The sequence below is a fragment of the Centroberyx gerrardi genome, chromosome 22 (genome assembly GCF_048128805.1).
Source record: "Centroberyx gerrardi isolate f3 chromosome 22, fCenGer3.hap1.cur.20231027, whole genome shotgun sequence".
Lineage (NCBI taxonomy): Eukaryota > Metazoa > Chordata > Actinopteri > Beryciformes > Berycidae > Centroberyx > Centroberyx gerrardi.
The window spans coordinates 21,154,067-21,172,933 of NC_136018.1; the positions used below are offsets into that span (position 1 = coordinate 21,154,067).

The following is an 18,867-nucleotide window of genomic DNA, read 5'->3' on the forward strand; positions in this document are numbered from 1 at the left end:
TTCTTATTTTTGATTTGTGTAAGGTGCTGTCACTTTCATTTCAATGTCATTTACAGTCCCTTTTAATAAAACTCAATTTTTGGACTCGCTAGAGATACTGTCAATCGTTTTAACTCAGTTTAGTTTCATTTACAACAATAGGAGGGCTAAGATGTCAGCCACTCATTCCTATTGGTTTATTGGAATGTCATTCTGTGAAGTCGTTTCGCGTGCAGCGTCTCCTATTGGCTGATTCTGCTGTCAGTTCTCAGTGACTGTACGGCTGATTTTCCTGGTGCGCTGTTGAGCAGAGAGCAGATAGTTGACATGAGCATGACGGGTAGGCTATAGCTAGTGTAGCTTTACTACATGTACAGTACACTGTCGATTTTAGAGAGCAAGAACTAGCCTTGATAGCCATACCGAGTAAGTGCATTTATGCCAAAATAATCCTTTAAGTGCACGACGTGCGAATAGGCTATTGGCCACAATTAGCCTACTTGTTTCTATATTGGATAGCTAACCTCCATTGGTGGGGAAACCAAGGCGCATCAATAAGTCACTACCGGTGGATAAAGGTTGGAAGTTGTAAAGGTAGGCTTTAATGCTGCTTTGCTATATTATGCCTCGGCTTTATAGCTCAGTTCAGTCATGCCAGCTCTACAAAACCTTACAGACTTTCCCCGTTAGCCAGGTGCGTTTGCTAACGCCAATGAAGGTCAACTTAGATAATGTTACATAGCCGCAATGGGACCTATGGGAGACCTACTCTTCACGCCAAACTCTATTCAAAAATCTGGCAGTGGGAAGTTGCTTCGCTTATTGGAAAACGTACACACCTGGTAGACGTGACTTTGGACCTTTTTACGAATGGTTAGGAGCTTTTCAATTCGGCATTCATCCAATACACCAAGCGGCAACTTTAAATAAAAGTACAACTTTTATAATAGGTTCGCATTTCATCCCACATCATCTTCCACCAAAATATAGCCCACATTGCTGTGTGGTAGCAAGCAGCATGAACCAATTCAAAAAGTTGATTTTTTTTTTATTATTGAAATAAATTGTTGCTTGTGGATTATATGTATGCCGAATTCACCAGGGGACACTATCGACTCACGAAATATCTTAATTTATATTCTACCAGTTATGTATGCTTGCCAATAAGCAAGGCCACATTAAAATGCCGGATTGTTTAATGGAGTTTAGCGGGACTCTCTCCATACTATAGAACGGCATGCATCAGTGCTTGGGGAGACCGGGATAAGTTGTCTTGGGGCCTATCTAAAACTGTAAGGTTTAGAGAAAAATGTGACATTATACAAATGTTTCCTTCTGAGCAAGTAAGTGGTTTCCTATAGTGGTTTCAGTCTTGAGATGAGGACAAATTTGTGTTTTTGAAACCCCAAAATAAAAACGTGAAATCTTAACACTGCTTGGTAAACCAGAGAAGACGTTGTACCTGTGTGATACATGAAGGTGAGGGTTAACTAGCATTGTACAACTAAGGGTTGCACTAACAAGGATTTCAACAAGCAGATTTTGGGTGAATCTAAGATTTGTTGACCTGAGTTTCAGTTTATTTTGCATTGAACAATGTACTTTTAAACTCTGCTTAACAAAGTGTATTATTATTAGTATTAGTAGTATTATTAAATGAGTTGGATGCAATAATGCATATTCAAAATTGTCAGTAAGCATCCTAGCACCAGAAATACTTGAGTGAAGTGCGTCAGGTTTGTCAATATAGTCTAGTCCAGCTTTTAGACACTCGACTTTAAGCCAGCTCTACAATGAAAGAAGGTGGGAAAAGCAATCACTGCCCAGACCTAATGCAGGAATAGTGCCGAAGATCACAACCTGCTTCCCAGTCTGTTAGGGAGGTGAGTAGCCGCTGGGCGTCACCTCGAAGCACCTCGGACTGCTGTGACCCGGCGTCATTAGATCCGATCTGGATGGTGCTCAAACATTGGGGGAGGATTCTGTAGCATATCCTTCCTCTGGTGTAAGCAGTCTCTCTGTTGGAGAGGCACAAATCCTTTTGAGGGGGAAGACGGGGTGGACATCTTCCTCTCCGTCCTCCACTCTGGACAATGGTCCAAGGTGCAGAGGCAAAGGATGGAGAGCAAGCCAGTGATTTCGGTTTAGCAAAATAACTGAGAGAACTAACCGGCTGACAGCAGGTTTGTGGCCGGATAGCATGGCAATAGGCAGGTTATATCAGCAGATCTCACACACAGTTGCTTCTAGTCACTCACCAGATTGATAGCAGTTGAGAGGAGTAAAAAAGGTGAAACGGTAACGAACTGAGAAGCATCAAAAGTGGCTGTTCAGCAGTCGCTCTCTGCAGCAGTACTTTGGCTGCCAAACTGAATTTCTGCAGTTTAAAGTGTAGGCCATGAAAACAATGGAACAAGAGGAAACGGAATAAAGCTCATTTCTTTCATTGTGTGTATGAGCACCGGCTTTTCCTGACATGACCAGGGCACAAGCTAAACCTTCAGACTCATACAACGTCTATGGTTAAAACTTGTCTGAAGAAGTTGATTAGATGGTATTGCTTATGATCAAAGCTGGTTAGCTAACAAGCCAACTGCAATTTTATTTTAAGAGATTTTAATATTTGTGTTGATTAAATTTAGCCTCATTTTCCAGATTGCCATCTCTCCCTGATGAAATTGCTGTTGTTTTTATTTTTAAACTTTAGATAGAATAAATATTTTAGATGTCCTGCATTTTACATAATTACCCTAACTTTTGAAAACATCGTTGTAGCGCAGACCACACTAGCTTGTTGTTATCAGTAGCTCCAACTAATTTGTGGGATGAGTTGTAAAGCTAGCTTATTAGACACAAACTAGTAGGCAACAAGTGTAGAGAAGCAAAAATATGGGAGATATGATGCATATGATGTGATGCATTTACTCAACAGTACCCTGGTTGCAGAATTTTGTATTTTGTATAGCTGTGCCAGCTTGTTGATTGAAACAGGGCGTTATAGTCAGTATAATTCTCTACAACGACAAACAAAATATAATCTTGCAATGTTTCTAAATTGGTCAAAACATGTCTGAAGCTCAAGGTTAACGAATCAAAGATCACTCATATTTTTTGATACAAGCTTGCTAAACACAGTTTAAGTACCAATAGAATGAAGATTTTCTGTTGGTCATGTAAGATAAGAGCCAGTCCAGGCTCGTCCCAGAGATACCAACCCAGTTCCTCAACCTATCAGTTAGAATGGCATGATCAGTCGTGTTTTAGGCTATACTTGGCTCTAATCACCAGAATCTGTATTCAACAGGAGATCATTAGTAATGCTGAGAAGGGAAAGCTCAGTACTATGATGTCGTGTATTAAAAAAAAAAAAAAAGGTTTAATTTTTTTCAAAAATGTTATTCCTTTCCATCACCTCTAGGAGTTTTTTATATTACATTAACTCAAAATGTAGATGGAATAGGCCCATAACTTGGAATTAGGTTCTTGGAATCTATGGTTATTAACTCTGACTTAAATAGCAAAACTGGTTTTAGATCAGGATTCCCATTCAAAGACTCCTGTCCCATATTATATATTGTTTTGATTTTGTTGGGACTGTAAATGGAAGGAAGAGACCTATAATCCTTTTGAGACAATTGCGCTGAGCCGTGCTGTTAATAGAAAAGCTGCATCCAACTCATCAAACTTGTCAACTATTTTTTTGGTTCTCTGTAATGTAGAGGGGAAATCAATCAGAAGGTGAATGGGAACATTTGTTTAAACAATTTCTGTGAATATGAGAGCTGTTTTCTGGGAAATGTGTTCACGTTTTAAACCATATGTCCCACAGTTATATGGATATTTATCTTGTTAAAGTTGCATCACCTGAAATGCACACAGGCAGGGAAAATAGTGCTTATGTGGAAAACATGACTTGTGTGAAAATCTTCTGTGCAACAACTGAACCTATTAATATTGTCCATCTCTACACAGATCCAAATGGATAAAAATGCACGAAAAGTTCGGAATCAAGACATTAACCCATGCATTGAAGTAAGCCAATTGACTCTTTACAAAATACCATGCCATGTGCCAGATATCTGCCTGCTGTTGGGTTGTGTGAGATAACGTTTCTGAATGTCTTTTCCAGGAAAGCGATGGGTCTCAGAAGTGTTTGGATGCCAACAACTATGATAAGAATATGTGTTCAGCATATTTCCAGAGATATAAAAACTGTAGGAAATATTGGGTGAGCCTCATTTTCTTTCAAGATCATATATTTTTCCTCAAGAAAAGGAGAGTAGCAAAAGGTTGTAGACAAGTACTGTGATTTTTTTATTTTATCAAAATTGTGCATGTGATATCTGTGCATGAGAGTTCATGAACAGTCAGTCTTAAACATTCGCTGTCCTGGTGCAGTGTTAACAGAAACCAATGGTAGCAACTAGCCAGATGTATGGAAGAGGATTAGGGCCACATGTGAAAAATGTTAGTTCTGAGTTTAAATTCTGGCTTTAATCTCAAAATTCTGGCTTTAATCTCAAAATTCTGACTTTTTCTCAAAATTCTGACTTCAATCTCAGAATTCTGACTTTTTTCTCAGAACTGAAATAAATTTTTCACATGTGGCCCTAATCCTCTTCCGTACAGATGTGAAGTATTTTTAAATTCAGGGGAAATGACCTCTTCGTCTTTGTTTCCTTGTAGCACAACATCATGGTGGCGAGGAGGAGAGACGGTGTGAAGCCGGACATGCCCACCGCTGCGGAGCGGCAGGAGATCCTCGCCGCTATCGGAGGCAAGCCGTACTGAGGACTCGGCAAAGTGACACTCAAAGGACTTGAGAGCCCGGGACTAAGCTGCCAAATGTTGGTGTCGCTGCTACAGTGCAGTACCTGTCGGGTTTATACTGCGATCCAAGGCCTTGTCTGTTGTTTTGAAGCTCCAGTCGAGTGGAAGTACCTGCGTGTAGCAGGTCGTTCATCTACAATTAAACGGAAAGAAAGTCCCAGCACAGAAAGGCGAGATACAGGAGTTTTCATTCACTAAATTTGCAACTGATTGCAAATTTATGGAGATTTATTAATGTTTGTGACACAAACGGAGCGTATATGACAGGAATTAAAGAACTTTTGAAGCTGTAAAAGGTGTTTGTTTGCATTTTTTCATTTGACTAAAAGATCTATATATATACATATTGAATTGTGATGGTGTTAGAAAACCAAGTTTCTATTCAAGAATCTTTAAGATTCTACTGTGTGTATATTCCATCATGTATATTTGAGGTCCTCAAAAATTAGATGCATGATTGAGTCAGTGAGTTACATTGTAATATTCATGACATGACACCCTTTACACGAAGAGCTCTGTAAGACCGTGGATTCCAGCCTGTGGAAGAAGAGGGAGAAGAGAAAGAGAAAACAGACCGTTTGGACATCAAGATCAATATGACTTCTCGTGGTGTGTGCCCCAATAAATAAGTGGAATGTGAGTATTGTATCCAGTCATTGTTTCCCCAATTTTTGGATGTGCTGCCTCACTCTGTTTTGTGTGTAGTCGTATTGGATTTTATTTATTTTGGTGCTGCAATCCTTGTGAGAATGCCATCATTGGAGCGCACGTCTTTCCCTCACATAGTACTCCCATCAAGGTGTCAGATCTGTTCGGACAAACTGTAGACTCCATTAGACACAAGTCTGAGCTTTGAGAAATCTCGTGCCCCCTTTTTTAGATGTTTAACTTGTGGTTGCCCAGATTGATTGTATTGAAGACCAGCACATCAAGTAACCCATTGGCCTTGAGAGGTAAAGCCAGGTTCTGATTAGAGGATTTGAAAAATTGTAACCTATGGACACATCTCATATTTACTGATTGTCTTTCCAGATTTTTCTAAAAATATGTGTGTCCTACAATTCTAGAAGAAATCACACTTGATGGGCAAAGACACATTTTTACACATTACATATACTACACAATTTTTAGGATTTACCTTTTGGACTGGGAATCTCAAACTCCCCAAATCTGTTCATGTAAAACTGAAACTGAAAGCAACAACTCTACGTTGACAGTGCAATGATCTACAGTAACAAACAAAGATGGAAGGCAAAATACCAGATGCCAATGAAAGCACAATTGGGAAGACAGACATCATGGGTCATTTTGTGGTAGGTAATCATCGAAACTGTCACTCTAATCCTGGGCACTGTCAAATTTTGTCATGTTGTGGTACAAAGTAAATTTCAGCAAATCATATCTGTTCTTTATTGAGCAGCATCAAATTAATTAAAGGATGTAAAGTTTAAATTTAACATACAAATCTTCACACAAGTATACATCAAGGAGGTTCTATTAATTTCAGTGATGTCACATCATGGGAGTGTGCTTCTGAGTTTTTCATGTATTTGCATGGACTGCTGCCATACAGTGATTTATGTAGATATATGCAGAGAGCTAAATCTTATGATGACACACAATGTAGCATTTTATAATAAATCACATGATGTAAACTAAGCTGCATGTATGCAATATGCCATAAACTATGTTGTTAGCAACAGTCCAGTCAATAACGTTAACTATAGCCAAGTGTTACTGTATTCTTCCTGGAAGAGATTAAGCCAAAAAGAAAGATGAGATCATATTCAAATAAATGATTGGTCCATATGTTGATGCCACAATGTGCTGTGGGACTGTACAGAATCTAGACTAGTTTCCATGAATGAATGAACATAAGTGATTCCCTGAACTACCGTATCTTCTTTTCGTGTCCCCTTATTTTTTTTTATTTGACCAGCCAGCTCCCATTGGCTGTTGCCAGGCAAGAGACTCGTCGTTGTACACCTCATACTACAGGACCTGTGCAGATTTGGTGCCATGAAAATCAAACTTTTTTGAAAATAAAAAACAAAACAAAAACGTGGCCATTTTCACTCCAATCTTGACAGAAATGTCTGGGTCCTCTAGTGTGAACCCAGCATAACACAATCTATAGTGGCGAAATGGCCAAGATTATTGTTTGAATTGATAGGTGTGATGGCACAAATAACAGAAAAATAAGGTATAGGTCGAGAATACCTAGAATTATCCTTTAATGTTGGCATTCACGGTTGTTCAAGTAGAAAAACAAATAAATGAGGAAAAAGTGAAGCTGAAAGTGAAAGTGTGAACTGTTAAACTAACTCATTCAATCAAAACATTGATTTAAGAGTCGACTTCCCTTGATATGATTAAAGTAGGAGCACATTTTTATTGTTAATCATAACTGCTTTGCCAGCTGTCATACAGGCCACGCCCACATAGTTAATAATAATTAGCAGCTAATCTTAATTCACTTCCTGTCACTGATGCTAGTTAGCCTCCGGATCGCCAGACTGCCAAACCGGACCAGACTCTATAATCACAAGTATGTTCTTCTTCACTGGTTTTACTTGTCAGCATTTTTTTTTTCAATTAGGCTACATGTCTAACTTTGTGGATTTAATTTGCTCTCCCAATGTTAATGATAAAACTACCCACATACAGAGACAAACTGCGGACAGAGAAAATTGATGCACAAGTTACAATGAATTAAATAGGTGATGGCAAAATTAAGAAAATTTAAGCAGATTAATTAAAGTCATATATGTATGCATACACGTTTTATACATAGCCTACACGTTTAGGAATTACATTTTACAGCACTTAGTAACTTCCAGAGAAGTGTAATGCAATATTCTAGTTTCCAGTGATAATCTTTTATAGATTTGTTCAACAAGAGCTTTGGCTTGGCATAACATCCTGAAAATGCTGTCGTGACTTTGTAATGTGCCATGAAATAATATACAGTATATAGTGGATATTATACCAGTCCCCTATTAGTCATCTATACAGGTCCAGCAGCAGTCAATGCTTTCTCAAATGCTGTATGGAATACACATAGAACATACAACACAAACTAGTGTCACATCTTGTGCTTTTGAACAGCTGAAACAAAATTAATTCTTGGTGGTTAAATGACAGAGCAGCAGTAGTAAGCTGTGGTGCACAGTAAAAAAAAAATAAAAAAGTTGATTTACAGGTGCATGATTTACAGAGGTAAGGCAAACACACAATAGAGTTGTCTCAGCTACTGTAATTGTCATGGTCAGGTGCTTTTTCTCATGGACAAACTGTGTTTTTAGGTTCATCGCCTTCAATCGACCTTATCATGGATGCCTGTGTTGATCTCTGCTGCTCATTTGGGTAAGGGTTAGGGGCTAAAGATTTTCATGAACTTTCCTGGCTGGCAAAACAGGCTATATGCATGCATTCATCCCTTGATCTCTTGCAACCTGTATCCACTCTGTAGAGGCTTTGCAGTTGTGTCATCATATCCACTGGAGAATTGGCTGTATGCAAATAATTGCTGAATAAATAATAACCAGACTAGAAATAGAGACAAAACAGAAAAAATGTTTTGTCTTGTGACTGTTGATCCATTCAGTAACACTGTAAAAGTGAATAGTGTGATAAGGTGGATTTGTTTCCAAATGTAGGTTACTGTGACACAGTAAACTGTCTTGTCTTTAGCTCTAGTCTCTACTCCAAAACACTCTGAGTTGTAGCTTGAGAAGAGTCAGCTCAGTTAACCTGAACAAACTGCTGGTTTTTGGCTTTGTTAACTAGCCAGCGGGCTAATTTAGCAAATGTTAATATGCAACTAACACTAATGTTTACTTCTACTAGATACTGTAGATAGTGTGCAAATGTTTCAAACAAGACAGTGATGGTTAGCTGCTAGCTAACAAGCTGACATTATCTAAACACAAATCCGATGAATCAATGGAGGAATAATCAGTTCCCTGTCAAAAACAGCACAGATATTGACCATGTCTGTCTGTAACTGTTGCCCAAGAGCTGAGGACCTCCAATATGGCCGCCAGAGGGTTCCTTACCTCCACCTGAAGCCCTCTATAATATCGAGCTGAAGTCGACGTCATCCCGCCTGGCTCATGGCTCACTCCTGTGTATTCCAGTACATTGCAGATTACTTGATCTAAGCAAACGAACAGCACAGTTCCCATTCTGAGACATGTTATAGACCGAAGTGATTTATTCCTCTGCCTGATTTCGGTGGAATTCAATCAATAGAACGTATGATTAAACGTACTGACATTCATCACACTACGGTACCCAGCATCCGTTCAATACAAACAAGGAACAACTTCCTAGTTTGAAATTCTCAAAATATGTTGCAGAGAACTTGCCAAGCTAACATGTTGGTGCTCATTTGAACTCCTCCTTTGGTGATGGAACAAAACCAGACATCACTTAGCTTGCTAGTAAACCTACTTGCTAATGTTGCACCAAAAATTTTGTAGCTTGCAATGATTATGGTCTTTGGTTAGTGTACGCTGTCAGACAGTGACAGTGAGTACATTAGTACATGTTAGTACACCAAAATAAAGGTGCAGTACTTTTGGTACGCTCCTTACAGTGAAGAGAGAGGCATGGGAAATGTTCTGTAACTGCACTTGCATCTTGCATGTCTTCTTCCTCAAAATGTCTGCATCTCATAATTGCCCATGTAACTGTGGGTGCCACAAGATCATTTTCAACACAATCTATTATAAGCTTTGTTTCATTTTCCGTGGCTATGGAAAATCACGCTAGCCACTAGTAAACCAGTGGGACGGTCTTGGCTAACTTCTGTTTCAGCTCCCTATAGATACTTTTTTATTGTGAAACAGATACTTTACAACAGATACTTACTGTAGGCCGAGGCTGTGCACTGTATAAATGTGAAGGACATGTGTAATGCAATAATATTCCAGATCTCCAAATGTTTCAATCCTTTTTCAGATTACCTGTTTGGATAGCACCGCTGCTCCATGCTGCCAGGCGCCTGAGGACTGACCGCGCCCGCCGGAAGAAGGTCTACAGACTTATGCAGCGGAAACTGGTTGGTGCTTAAGATGCTGTCGCTGCTCAAGATTGTGATGTTGAATTTGCCTTGAAAGGCCACAGGCAATGTGCAAACGTCGTCTTTGTAACCACGTATCTGGTGAAGATACACGCATAAGATGATAAAGTCCATGATCATAAATTGAAATAATTCATCCTCTCATTCAAACACCATTTTATCCAACAGCCTATCCAATTGCCTAATACCATCCACTTTCTTTGAACATATGTACACCTGGCATCGTATCCAGATAGACATTATCCACGTTGAAACCCAGGTTTTTTGATGCGCCAAATACAAAGTTGGCTACATTGATAGCAGAGTGTAAATGTAATAGTGTTTCCAATCCACATACAATGAACACATACATAAATAAACACTCATATAAGTAGTTTCTGTTAGTTGTATTGCTGGATATATACAAAGACAAACGCATGTAGGTTGTAGCTGTCCATTGCCATTGGATGAATGTCCTAATCAGTATAGATCTTCACTTTAGCACCTTAGCATTCCCATACATATCTTAGGAACTGTTAGGAAAGAGTACGAGAATATCCTACTCAAGTAGAAGTATTGTTACTTTACTGATATTTTACTTAAGTAGAAGTAAAGGTACTGGTGTAAAAATCTACTGAAGTAAAAGTAAAAAGTGTCTAATTTAAAATGTCCTCAGAGTAGAAGTTCCTGAGTTACTTTTTAGAAAAGAGAACGTTGTTACAGTGAGCTTTTTCATGTGATTCTAAAAGGACGAGAGGACAGAGTTCAAACTGGATTCTTTTAATTGGAAAAATTTGATTACATTATAAAGTGCACAAACAAAGTAAAGTCAGATTACTCTTCTCTTCTTTGCTGACTGAGCGTTCACTGCAAATGGCTCCACACTTGGCCAATTTATGTTGGTCCAGTTTCTGTTGCTGATGGAGAGCCACAAAATCTGCACTCCGAAATGGATGTGAATTAAAATGCAGTGATGTACAATTAAAATGACTGAATCAAAAATGTACAAGGACACAAAAAAGCAACTCAATTACTGTAACGTGAGCAAATGTAATTCGTTACTTCCACCCTTGTCAGCATCTAAGTGACGCTGCCTTCCCTCGTTTGAGTCACATATCTGGCAACCTGTATTCTGATTGGACCACATTGTTCAGCTCCATCTCGGGTTTCTAGACATCATCTTCCAGCTACAGCTGAAACAGAGCTACTCTTGACCCCTTGCCAGCCTTAAATCTTCAAACAAATTGAAACCTGGCATGGCTGCTTGTGGCTGTAAATACTTAAGGATACTGAAGACTTAAGGATCTCTTTCTAGATGTTTCACAAGGTTGGTGTGAAGGAGGGGAACCTTGGCCAGCCCACCTATGTTTACCCTGATGAGGTGAAGATGTTGATGCGCTCTGTCTTCCCACAAGACATCTGTGACTATCCAGACCCCTGCCACCAACAGGTCAGAATTTCAACTTTTCAGCTTTTCTGTGTAGAAGTACTGATCTAGAATCAGTTCAGGCTTTCAGGTAATAATGAATTAGATGGCCAATGGGTCCTGGCTACTGACTCCAGATCAGCTCTTCTACTCTGAAAGTTCACCATCCACACACTGAAGAGACCTGGTATCAGATGTATTAGCAATGTATGCAGATTTGGAGCAATTTTGACAAGAAAACCAAACCCTCACATACAGTCTAAAGATGAAGTTTGAGTATGAAATGTTGAGGAAATATTTACTAAAAACTTAGCTTGTAAAAGTTCTTCAAAATTTCTTAAAAAAATGAGCTTCCAAATACATTTAAAAGTCATGATGGGCTGTCCTGTAGCCTTCTATCGATGCTTGGATCAATACTAGTGTAAATTAATATGAGACTAAAAAATATCCCTAATCCATTGATTTTGTTTTATGGTTTTCTGTGGCTGATGAATGTAGTTCCAAATTGTTTACCATTCATATAGTTTCTCTTGTAATGATGTGTAACTGTCATGTTTTCATTGCTGTTGCCTTGATGGTGTCCACATGCTGCTGTGTGTGTGTTTGCAGGTGGTGTATGTGACCATGGAGGACCTGCACAGAGCTGACCTCGTCTGAAGTGAAGCTTACAGTAATGGACCTGTATGAAAGTTGCCTGTATTTCTTAATAGTTTTGTATTTCAGAAAATTGATTGTTTCATATGATGTGCATCGGTTTTCATGTGTGTTATTTGTGTTTCACTGTTGAAACATCATTATTTTTCTTAGTAAATCATCAGTGAGCTCCATTCGTAATTGGACAGTAACACACATGGTTTGTTCAGGCTGTTTTGTTATTTTGTTTTAAATATATTCAATAATACGTGAGGTCAAAAAGTCTTACTGTGCAGCGACTTTGATTTATCTTGATATAGAAAAGTAAAGTAAAAGTAAAGTAAAAGAAAAGTAGCTAATGTCACACTTTCTCAATCTGCAATCTACATTAGGTTACATTACAAACGTTGGACATAAACTATAATGTGTTTTGTTTCACCTTGTTTTGTAGTGTATCAGTTTTCAGTTATTAATAAGTAATAATGATGTAATTGTCCTCGTAGCTAATTTCATCCCAGACTAGGCAGCATGTTTGATAACTCAGGCTACATAATTGTAAGGGCCTAGAAAGCTCTGTGCAGTAATATTCTACATTCATATTACTCATTAGATGTATTTTATTTGTCAGTTATATTGCATGTTATATGTATATTGTATATATTCTATGTTGTAATATTGTTTTGTGTTTTTAGTAGCAATAGTAGTCGGCCTAATAGTGGTAGTAGTAGTAGTAGTAGGCCTAGTAGTAGTAGTACTGGTAGTAGTATACTGTAGCAGCAGGGCAGTGTGTTGTCGTTTCTTAAGTCCACTAGATGGTGTCAGAGTATCTGAAGTCAGTACAAGCTGTGCTACTTGGCAGTTAATCAGCTCTTTCACCAACAGCAGACAGTACTTTATTTTATAAAGCATAGTAGACTGTTTAGTTATGTCCACTGGGGGGCGCTCTCTATGTTTTCATATGGCCCGTCACCCTCCTCCCCTCCTAATGACAACTACGTAAATTACGCAGCAACTAGCAAAAATAGGTTTTCCGGTTTAGTTTTTCTCTTCAAAATAAAGGTGCATAAAGTGATAAGTTTTGTGCGCACGCGAGACGACAGCTGTCACTGCGCCCACGGCAAGTACCCGCACACGCTTCTGTGCTAGGCCTACTTCCATGCATGGCAGTCCTCTTGCTCGCGTGGAAATTACTTGTGCACTTGTTCTTGTGAGTTTTGTCATGGAAATACTACCATACACCTCAGCTTAACCTGAACAAACAGCTGTTGTTGTTTTTTTGTTGCTTTAGTTAGCTATCTAACTAGCCAGCAAGCTAATTTAGGAAAGCAAAAAATGGTGATGTTAATATGTGACTGCTAGCAACCACTAATGTCTAATGCTAGTTTCTACCAGATATGTTAGTGTGCAACTCAGATATGTGTAACGTTACGTGATGGTGACCAGATATGGTTAGCGAACTAACAAGCTGACAAAAAAAAGTGATATGTATTAGTGGGGAAGTGACAGAAATTAACAATTTCTGTTGAATTCTATTGAATTCTACTGTACATTTAATCATAACCAGCTGTTCACAGCCACTAGCTGCCGAAGAGCTGAGGACCTCTAGGTTACCTGAAGGCCCCCAGTGTTCTCAGACCCTTGCATTATAGGTTTGTCATTGTGACTTTTACTTTGAAAAATGAATTCCATCACAACGGAAGTCTAACTACGGGCTCGAGCGTAAATTGCCTTTCGCCTGAAGTTGCGTGTCAGTTAAATACACAACATGCGTGTGTTTTGTTGGGTGCGACGCACAACTGGCATCATTAGCATAGCCTACATGTCTGGTGAATAACCCTCAGTCTAAAATTAGACTTAGACCTGACAGTATGAGAGACAGTGTTAATAGTGCCATGTTCGGCTGGAACAGAAATCAAAGTTACAGATAGGTGAGCTGCGAGGTCTCCCAGAGCTACATACAACACCGGGGAAGGAAAATGGATGATGGGAATAACTTTGGGAGTAACGGCAGAGAATCGGCCACAGAGAGACGCGGATCGGCAGACAGAGAGGAGGCGAGGTCCGGGGGCCGGTCGGAGCTCCTCATGTATCTTACCTGTCTACCGGAGAGATACCGGACCGCCAAGTTCACCCTGGCGGCTTATGTGCTCTGCTGGGCTCTGCTGAGATGGTACCAGGTAAGATTCTTTTTGAATGATGGAAAACCTTCTCAATGTTTCCCTAGTTGAATAGATTGTTCTGCACAGGTCCAAGTCAAATTTCAAGTCACTCTAACCCCGATGTGTGCCGTTCTCTTTCGTATGCAGCCGCACACGCCGAACTCCATTCAAAACAGCTCACAGTTTAATGCGGCTTTAATAACGGCAATAGCACGTACATTCTAACATGACTCAAGACTTTTTTTTAATCAAGAAGAGACACTCTTCAATTCGGCATACGTATAACCCACCAGGCAGCACTTATTTTAATGAAATCTGAACTTTTAGAATTGGTTCACGCTGCTCGCCACCGCCCACCATGGTGTGTTTTTGGGGAAGAAGATTGTGGGAATAACAGGCGAACCGATTCTAAAAATTTAAATTATTTTGAAATGAAGTGCTGCTTGGTGGACTAGATGTATGCCGAAATGAAGAGTGGCTCCTATTGATTCAGAAAAGATATTGAGCCATATTCTATGAGGTATGTGCTCTTGCCCATAAGTAAGGCGACACTAAACTAACAGATTTTTGAATGGACCATATCAGATCTTAAGTGTCTGTCAGAGAAGTTTCAACTGAGTAAAGTCATGGGTCTTTCAAAGCACTTGTACCCTGTTTTGGCACCAGAAGTAGGCTACTGAAACACAGGCGTAAACCCTTAGAACAAAATAATCAAAGTTGCATCGAATGCTATTGAAACAACTGTCCAAAGATAAGATGAGGCAAAACGTTTCAGTAGCCCTTAGCCGTGATAGACACACACACACACACACACACACACACACACACATACACACACACACACACACACGCCCCAAACAAAAATGACAAATGAGCTGACCAAAGGACATTTAGCCTACAGATAATCAATAAGTCCACTCATTGGTTTCAAAGTTTCACAGACACCCTCACAATAACAAGATAACTATCAATTGAAAGCAAGTATCAGTGGATAAAACACCAATAAAGACAGCACATTGACATTACTATTGGTTCAGTCAACATTACAGCTGTTGTTGCCAAACTGAGGCGGGACATCTTTATTAACTTCATTGATTTGTATATATGCCATATATGTGTATAAAGTCATGTTAGGAAAAAATACAATACACGTTATAAATGATGGATTAGTTAATCAATGCAGCAGTATGTCTCTTAGCTGTTTTAATGTATTTTTGACAGCAATGGGAGCCTATGATTCTAGCTTAACTAGGCAAATACATTGTTGGGTTTAGTCCTTTCCTGGGCATTAATGGAGATAGGGGCAAAAATCACTTGTATTATCCTTAAAACTTACTTTATCCTAAAAACGTAATGTTTGTGCATTTACACTGGCAAAGCAAAACAGAGGGATATTTATAACACCGGTTCCTAGCATACAGCGTTATGAGCCAGCGAACAGCAGAACGGCACAAAAGTAAATAGCAGCCAGCTTCCACATTGACAATTAAGGCAGCGAGTCGAGTCGCTCTGGTCTCAAAGATTGGTAGTGATGTATCTGTTTCAGCCACATTTCGCAGGTTTACCCCGCCTGCAAACTGTGGATTTTACAATCTGTCAAAAGTTTTTCTGATTCTGGTTATTATATGTGCTCATTTTCATGAAAAAATAGGAAAAAGACATGGTAAAAGAGTGCAAAATGATACTGCTTTGGAAAGCTGATACTGCTTTGGAAAATAAAGACATTTTCCAAAGCAATATTACCCAGTGTTGGCCTGCTTGTGGTATTTTAGGAACCATGTAAAGCAAACTTACCTAGAGCTCTGGAGATCATTTGCATGCCAAAGTAGTCCAAAGTAGCCTACCCATCATATTACATACATTATTTTCATTGTCTTTGTCCTCTGTTTGTGTACCTGTGAATCTCTCACTACAGGAGTCTGTCCAGATTAGAGCCGCACAACGATTAGATCCGTTCCAAACATGTTTGAAATAGTCGGCCAGGCACCGACTAGTCTGCAGCGGGATCTGGGGGTATCACATTGAGTCTTAATTATGTTTACACATAAAGATCATCACGGCTGACTGTCGGTCTCGGCGGTGGAAAAACCTGTTCAGACCAGGTCAGCCTCGTCCCATCATGACAGACCAAATTGGACCAACGATCAGCAATAGTCTTCCCATGTGTGTCTGGCTCTAACAGGACGATTAGACAGGATGTCTGCTGTCATGGCTGCAGCCAAGCAAGTATTACATAAGACGCTGTGCTCTTGTAAGTCCACAATATGTATCACAATCAAAACATTAGTAATTCCAAGCACAGGTTCTGTACACTCCCATGGGGCATTCGAGGGTTTGCAAGCTACAGCTAGTTGGCTAAGAACAATTTCAAATCCCATTGTCAAAGTTCAAAACCCTGTTGTGGATTGGGACTGGAATGTCCTACCTTCTGGTGGGCAAGGTATGTATTTCCAGCAGTATTGCCTACATCCAAAAAAAAACCCAAAGGAGGTTTTTCTTCAGATGTTGACATGAGAAGTCAAAGATAGAGTAGTTATTTTTGAATGTGTGAAAATTCAAGTAAAGCTTCAATTTTCACAATAATAGAAATGTTACTTTTATTAAGTAGATACTGCTTAATAAACAACAGACATGATTTGTAGAAAATTATTTTCCCAAGCTGTAAACTGAACTTTAATAGCATACAGAACACACTGAATTGAAGCAAATCAGCGTGTTAAACAATTACATGGAACGTGAATATTTTCAGTAATCTGCTGTAATCCACTGCACCTGCACTGAGTCAGTGATGTCACACCGCGGTAGACCATGAAAGCTCTGTCATAACTCGCAACACGTTGGGTTGACAAAAGCCATTAGCGAGGCTAATAAGACGAGGGCATGTCAGGAAGAGGGCGAGGAGCGGAGCGCCGACCCCCTGAGGTGAAATCTGTTCCGTGGGACTCGGCCCAGGTTCTCGCCTCACTGCCAGGACAAGCAAAGTCATGTCTGCAGTCTGTCTGCAGGCTCCACTCCACGCAACAGTCAAGGAAGTGTACTGGCACGGACCCAGCCAGGCCAAACCCATGGCGTTTCTTTCTTCTCCTGGATTGCAGTGTCATTTTGCAGGCGTGCAGCTTGTACGCTTGTCTTGTCAGATGTTTCATCAAATGATTAATGCTTCTGGATGGTTTGGGGTGTGAATATAAAGGAAAATATAAAATGTCCCCAAAGTTCCTCCTGCCCGTGTAAGAGTCTGTAGTGAAAAAGCAACAATTGCCCCAATAAACCTTGGTTAACTTGACTTCTAACCTTGAACTAAGAGCGTGTTCACACCCAGCATGTTTGGAGCAGATTATTCAAACTCCAGCATAACAAATGTAGCAAGTGAGGGCAAACCGCTTGAACTGGCACTCATATTTAGCTATTTCTTCATGTGTTCTGGTATGAACACCAGAGAAGGGAAATTACAGCAAAAGAGCTCAGACAAGTCCATCATACTTAGCTAAAGTTACAGGAACTGGAAGCGGATTGTTTTTGTTTCTTCCCTCGCCGCCAAAATCTCTCACCTGGCAGGATGACAAGTCACCAAAACTCTTTCCAAACGAGCTGCTCATGAGTCAACGTGACTTTTGTTTACAAGCCCTGGTTTGCTTGTAACTGGGCGGTGTGAACCGTACAAAAATGCAACAAGGTAAACTTTCACTCTGGTTCGGACCAAAGAAAACAAATAGTAAGTGGGATCTCATCCTAACAGAACATAGTGACAGACCTCTGCCTGGCTGTGCTGTGCTGTATGGTGCTTTGCTGAGACTTCATCTTGGTTTTTAATGATCTTTTCATCATTTTTTCTCATCTCAATGAGTTTTCAAAAGTTGTAAATAAGCCATAAAGTGTTTTTTTCCAAACCTGTGTTATGGACATGTCATTATAAACAATCTCATCTTCATGCAGACTTTGTGAAAGATGGATATAAGTGGCTTCTGAGCAACCAATGCTGTTTTATTTGTGATATGTGGAGTGCAGTCAGTGAGTTTTAAATGCTCCCATGATCGATCATGAAGCAGAAAAACTTGGAAATAACAGTCTTGTCCTGCTTTGAAAATGCCGTGTTTCTTGTCGGTTGTTCAAATAAAGTTTATTATTATTAGAAACTGTTTAACACTATTCATTTCAAAAGTGAGTTTTCCCACGGTAAGCTTGCCCCGCTCTGGAATTGGGGTTGAGGGCCACGGTCATCTCCCTACAGTGGAAAAATATTAATAACCAGAATTGGGTTTTATATACAACTAGTTCTGTGTGGCTGTCAGGTCAGTACAGGACAACAGATGGAGAGTTTAACTTCAAACAGATAGCCACTAGTTTGATTATATTGGATTGTTATTGTTATTAGCTAATGCTTTCCCAGGAAAGACCTACCAGACACCGGGCATTTATTTATAACAGCAAATGTAATAGCTATGAAAAAAAAAAAGAACTGGGTGTAGGTTCAATCACTATTGTGTTATATCAGTCGGTGTTAGAGAGTACCACAACAGACATTTATGTATATGAAAATGTCACAGTTTATGTAAACACTTGGTACCTGGTTTAACAAGAGCTCAGTGTGAAGCCCTTAGCCCCGAGCTGAGACTAGCCCCGGGTTTAAAGAGTGTGTATGAAGAAGGGGTTAAGCTAACTGATGTCTAAGTACTGGTCCAGGGGTTAAAGATAACCCTAGGCTAAGAATGGACAGTGTGAAAAGCCCTGTTGAAAGAGGAATGGCGGGGCGTGGGGTCTTTAGAGGTTTTACAGGC

At 39.7% G+C, this 18,867-nt stretch overlaps 2 protein-coding genes across 3 annotated transcripts in view; both read left to right on the forward strand.

Annotated features, from left to right (window-relative positions):
• The first annotated feature begins 297 nt into the window (after window positions 1-297).
• chchd7 (coiled-coil-helix-coiled-coil-helix domain containing 7) lies at window positions 298-5,095 on the forward strand. 2 transcript variants are annotated; one of them, XM_071924092.2, is made up of 4 exons: window positions 298-573; window positions 3,952-4,011; window positions 4,109-4,207; window positions 4,666-5,095. In XM_071924092.2, the coding sequence occupies exons 2-4, from the start codon at window positions 3,958-3,960 to the stop codon at window positions 4,768-4,770; spliced, it is 258 nt and encodes an 85-aa protein (XP_071780193.1). In that variant the 5' UTR covers window positions 298-573; window positions 3,952-3,957; the 3' UTR covers window positions 4,771-5,095. The 2 variants fall into 2 exon arrangements, with proteins under 2 accessions (XP_071780193.1, XP_071780194.1); XM_071924093.2 differs by lacking the exon at window positions 298-573 and adding an exon at window positions 2,130-2,162.
• An 8,801-nt stretch (window positions 5,096-13,896) lies between these two features.
• The window catches only part of LOC139930784 (uncharacterized), a 109,356-nt gene continuing 104,385 nt past the window's right edge, over window positions 13,897-18,867 (forward strand). The window contains exon 1 of the mRNA XM_071924063.2: window positions 13,897-14,110. Within this exon, the coding sequence (XP_071780164.2) occupies window positions 13,910-14,110 (201 nt within the window). The 5' untranslated portion in view covers window positions 13,897-13,909. The remainder of the gene's footprint in view (window positions 14,111-18,867) is intronic.

Bases quoted from the DNA above. Each gene is read 5' to 3' on its own strand.
- chchd7 (XM_071924092.2), top strand. From the start codon at position 3,958: ATGGATAAAAATGCACGAAAAGTTCGGAATCAAGACATTAACCCATGC. The intron at 4,012-4,108 runs GTAAGCCAATTG...TGTCTTTTCCAG, and splicing joins ACATTAACCCATGCATTGAA to GAAAGCGATGGGTCTCAGAA. The intron at 4,208-4,665 runs GTGAGCCTCATT...GTTTCCTTGTAG, and splicing joins AAAACTGTAGGAAATATTGG to CACAACATCATGGTGGCGAG.